At 38.7% G+C, this 4,675-nt stretch overlaps 1 protein-coding gene across 2 annotated transcripts in view; it reads left to right on the top strand.

Annotated features, from left to right (window-relative positions):
* Positions 1–4,675, top strand: part of Acad10 (acyl-CoA dehydrogenase family member 10) — a 47,829-nt gene that overhangs the window by 17,969 nt on the left and 25,185 nt on the right. For both annotated transcript variants that reach the window (XM_010604477.3, XM_010604478.1), the window contains exon 9: positions 3,196–3,264. In XM_010604477.3, the coding sequence (XP_010602779.1) occupies positions 3,196–3,264 (69 nt within the window). The remainder of the gene's footprint in view (positions 1–3,195; positions 3,265–4,675) is intronic.

Raw genomic sequence — 4,675 nt, 5'->3', positions numbered from 1 at the left:
CCAATTGTTTGTTTGTTTGTTTGTTTGTTTTGCTTTTTTTTTTTTTTTTTGAGGCAAGGTCAGAATAGTCCTATGTGTACTACTGGTGTTCAGAGCTACATGGAAGAAAGATGTATGACTTACAGCCTTGTTATGGATGTGTTAATTATTTTATGTGTGTGTGCGTGTGTGTGCATGTGTGTGCGGTGCTGGCGATGGAACCCAGGACCTCATGCATGTTGGGCTAACACGTACTACTGAACCACACCTCAGACCCAGTGATTGTGCTATTATTGTACCCAACAAGTACACCTAGAATAATAGAAAAAATGTGTATGATAAAATTTTATGTACATACTGTAAATATAGTATTAAGTATTTTAAAGACATGCATGAGAAAAAATCGAAAGGAGTGCTAAAATGTTTGCCATGGTCATGCTGGGGAAGCATATTAGTATATTCTCCAGTTGCCATTGAATCCACCTAGCCTCACTCCAGCATAAACAGAAAAGTGATATGGTAAGATGTTTAGAAAATTTACATCTGTCACGCACAGCTGGATCCAGAGGCTCAGTAATGGCAGCAGGACCCTCTCTCCGTTTCTATTTCGTGTCTTCTCGAAATTCCCAGTAAATTTTCCTACATGTCTCCTGAGACTGACTCATTGGCCCATTTGGGTCACAATTCTGTCCCTGACATTTTCTTTGCCCTGCAGATACACTGGTCAGAATTGTCATACCTCCATCTTGTACCCATCCCTGGAACCAGGGTTGGGTCAGTCTCACTCAAGCCATGTGGACTGAGAATGGGGAGCACTGTTTCCCAAAGGGCAGTCTACCCAGAACGTGGAAGGGGAACGGGCTACAGGCAGGCAAAAGCACCAGTCACTGTGGTCAGACTGCAGGCTGTTGTTGTTATTATTATTATTATCATTATTATTATTATTTTGGTAGCAGGGATTGAGCTTGGGACCTTTGCTTGCATGTCAGGCAGTGGAACCACTGAGCTAAATCCCAGGCCCTATGGGTTATTATTTTTCTGTTAAAATTTTTAAAATGCAGGACATGGTGGCACACACTGTAGTCCCAGCACTTGGGAGGCTGAGGCGGGAGGATCACTGTGAGTTGGAGGCCAACCTGAATTACATAGTGAGTTCAAGGCCTAAACTGCATAGCAAGACTCTGTCTCTAAATAAATAAATAAAATAAAATAAATTTTAAATGTCCTCCTTGCAGTACATAGAATTTACCAATAAAACCATCTGGGAGTTTTCTTTAGAGAAGGCTTTTCATTATGAATTTAATAAATATATGGCTATTCATATATCTTATTTTATCTTTTTTTTAAAATTATTTTGGTGGGGGAAGGAATCTCACTGTGCTGTAGTCCAGGCTGCCCTTGAACTTGCTATGTAGCCCAGGATATTTTCCAACTTGCAGTCTTTCTACCTTAGTCTTCTGAGTGCTGGCATCGCAGGCATGAGCCATGGTGCAATTTTTTTCAATGTGTTACAATTTTTAAGGAATTTATTCATTGCATCTAAGCTAAAAAGTATTGTTCATAATATTCCTTCATTATGCTTTTAGTTTTTGTAGTGATAATCCACACCTGCCTTGTAATCTCAGCACTTGGGAGGCTGAGGCAGGAGGATCGATGGGAGTTCGAGACCAGCTAGGCTACATAGTGAATTCAAGACCAGTTTGAACCTGTCTCAAAAAAAAAAAAGAAAGAAAAACTGTACAGATATTCGCATTCCTGATTTTTGTTGATAATTTTTTCTTTCTCTCATTTCCGTCTAGCTAGATATTTATCAATTGTGCTGATGTTTTTCAAAGAAGCAGTTTTTGGCTTTGTTAATTTTTTCCTGTTTATTTTCTACTTCACATTATTCCCTTCCAGTTACTTATTCTGGATTTTTGTGGGGGGTGGTACTGGGGACTGAACCCAGAGCCTTTGCACTGAGCTACATCCCCAGCCCTAACTCTTCTTTTTTTTTTTGAGACAAGGTCTTGGTAAGTTTCCCAGTCTGGGCATGAACTTGGGATCCTCTTGCTTCAACTTCCCCAAGGGCTGGGATTACAGGAGTGTGCTATTTTTGCCTTCTTAAGGGATAACTCTTAGATCATTATTTTAAAATCCCTCTTTTGTATTACAGGTTTTTTAAGTTATAAGTTTCTAAGTATTTATTAAACTGCATCTCACAAATTTTGACATTTTATATTTTACTATTATTATTTTGTTTTGAAATATTTTTAAACTTTCCCTGTGGTTTCATCTATGAGCAATAGAAATGTATTAATTAATATTCTAATATTATTTTCCAGATTATCATGTTAAGGATTTCTAGTTTTATTTCATTGGAACATGAGAAATGCTAAGATTTCACTATTTATTGAACTTTATTAATACTTATTTTACAGACCAGCGTATGATTTACCTTGGTGAACATACTGTGTGTTCTTGAAAATAATATGTATTCTGCAATTGCTGACTGACCGTCCCAGAAATATCAGTCAGGTCAAGTGTATTGGTAGTGTTACTCAGATCTATGTCTTTAACTTTGTTTTGCTCTGTCATTACTGGGAGAGGAGTGTTAAGATCTGAACTATGATTGTAGATTTGTCCATTTTTCTCTTTGGGGCTGATGATTCTTCATATATGCTGAGCTCTGTTGCTGGGCTTCTTGGTTTTGGTTTTGCCATACTAGGGATTGAGCTGAGGGGCACTGTTCCATGGAGCTCTACCCCCACACCCAAGGTACTATTTTTGGGAGGGGGGTGATTTTTTTGAGACAGGGTCTCACTGTGTAGTTGAGACTGACGTGGAACTCACTATGTAGCCCAGGCTGATCTCGAACTCACAGCGATCCTCCTGCCTCAGCCTCCCGAGTGCTGGGATTACAGGTGTGTGCTACCACGCCCGGCCCAAGGTACTATTTGTTTGTTCCTGGTACTGGGGATTGAACCCTGGACTCATACATACTAGGCAATTCCTCTACCACTGAGCTACATCCCCAGCACACACACCGCTTTGAGGCAGAGTCTTGTTGGTCTTGAGCTTGCAGTCCTCCTGCCTCAACCTCCCGAGTAGCTGGGATCGCAGGCTTGCACCACCTCACCCAGCTCCCAATGTACTATTTTTTAAATCAGAAAAGTAATTTCAAGGAAATCTCATCAATTCAGTCAGCAGTTATGCTCTTATTTATTTGTTCTGCAGAATAATGAAAGCCCTTGCAAATGTTGGAGTACCTGTCCCCAGGGTTCTTGAACTTTGTGAAGATTCAAGGTAAAGTTCAGATGTACTTTTTGCTGTTACATGTTGAAGCTATAGAGAAAAGGTCACTCACTAATTCAAATGGGAGTTTGTTAGCATGAAGAGAAATCAAATTTGGCTTGGAGAGAAGAGACTGTACAGCAACTTCAGAAGTTACCAGGTCTTTAATTTATCCTGAAAAATGAAGGCACTGCTTGCTTTCAAGGGGATTGGTAGAAAATAGCTTTCTTCAACATTCTAAAAACATGTATCCACCTAGTTTCATCTGGTTGTTTTTGTTAAATTTTTGTTGTAGTCTTTCTGTATTGTTTTAAACTATTTAGAAGCATACTTTTTGAGTCTTTATCTCAACTAATTATGAATATTTTGAAACATACAGAAAAATGAAAGAAGAAAAGATAGTTTCAGTTTAACAATAACCCACAACCTTCAGACCAACTAAGAAAAGATAGTTTCAAAGCATCTAGTTACATGTGTGCAGATCGAAACATTGTTAATATGCGCCACATTTGCTTTCTATAAATGTATGAGGAGGTGTATGTATATGTATATGTGTATTCTGTATTTTGTTTTGGCTAAACCTTTTGAAGTAAGTTACAGATAGTATCTGTCTTTTAAAAATGAAGGCCTTTTCTTTTCCACTGTAGCATTATTATTACACTTAAGATAATGACCAAGCTTTGTGAGTGATTGGTTCCAAGTTGCCCTGAGGGTACCAAAGCCTGGGGATGCTGAGTCCCTTCCATAAAATCCAGAGTATTTGCATATGTGCTGTGCATATGCTCCCACATACTATAAACCATCTCTAGATTACATACAGCATCTAATGCAATATAAGTGCTGTGTAAATAGTTGTTATTCTCTATTGCTTAGGGAATAATGACAGGAACAAAAGTCTATCTTTGTTCAGTACAAATGTAGTTCTTCCATTTTTTTTTTCTTGGTACCAGGTATCGAACTCAAGACCTTGCACTTGTGAGGCAGGCATGGTGCCTCTGAGCTAAATCCCCAGCCCTTTCCAAAAAATTTTTTAGTAGCAGGGATCAAACTCAGGACCTTGCACTTGCGAGGCAGGCAGTGGCACCACTGAGCTAAATCCCAGCCCCCTTTCCAAATGTTTTTGATCAGTGTTTATTGACTCCTTGGATGCAAAACCCATGTATATGGACGCTGTGCTTTAATAATATTTAATATCTAGACCATGTTCAACTTTTCCTAATTATCCAAAGAATGTCTTTTACAACCATGTTTTGTTTTATTTTGGGTACTTGGGATGGAGCCCACTGAGCTACATCTTGACCCTTTTTGTTTTTTAATCTGAGATGGGTTCTCACTAATTACCCAGACAGGCTTGAACTTACAGTACTCAGCCCCTGCAATAGTTGGTGTAAGTTGATTTTTTTTTTTTTTTTTTTTTTTTTTT

This window comes from Fukomys damarensis, unplaced genomic scaffold (genome assembly GCF_012274545.1).
Source record: "Fukomys damarensis isolate Sample0158 unplaced genomic scaffold, DMR_v1.0_HiC HiC_scaffold_12, whole genome shotgun sequence".
In the NCBI taxonomy this organism is placed as follows: domain Eukaryota; kingdom Metazoa; phylum Chordata; class Mammalia; order Rodentia; family Bathyergidae; genus Fukomys; species Fukomys damarensis.
Note: the sequence above shows the minus strand (reverse complement) of the source record. Positions and strands in the feature narration are given on the sequence as shown.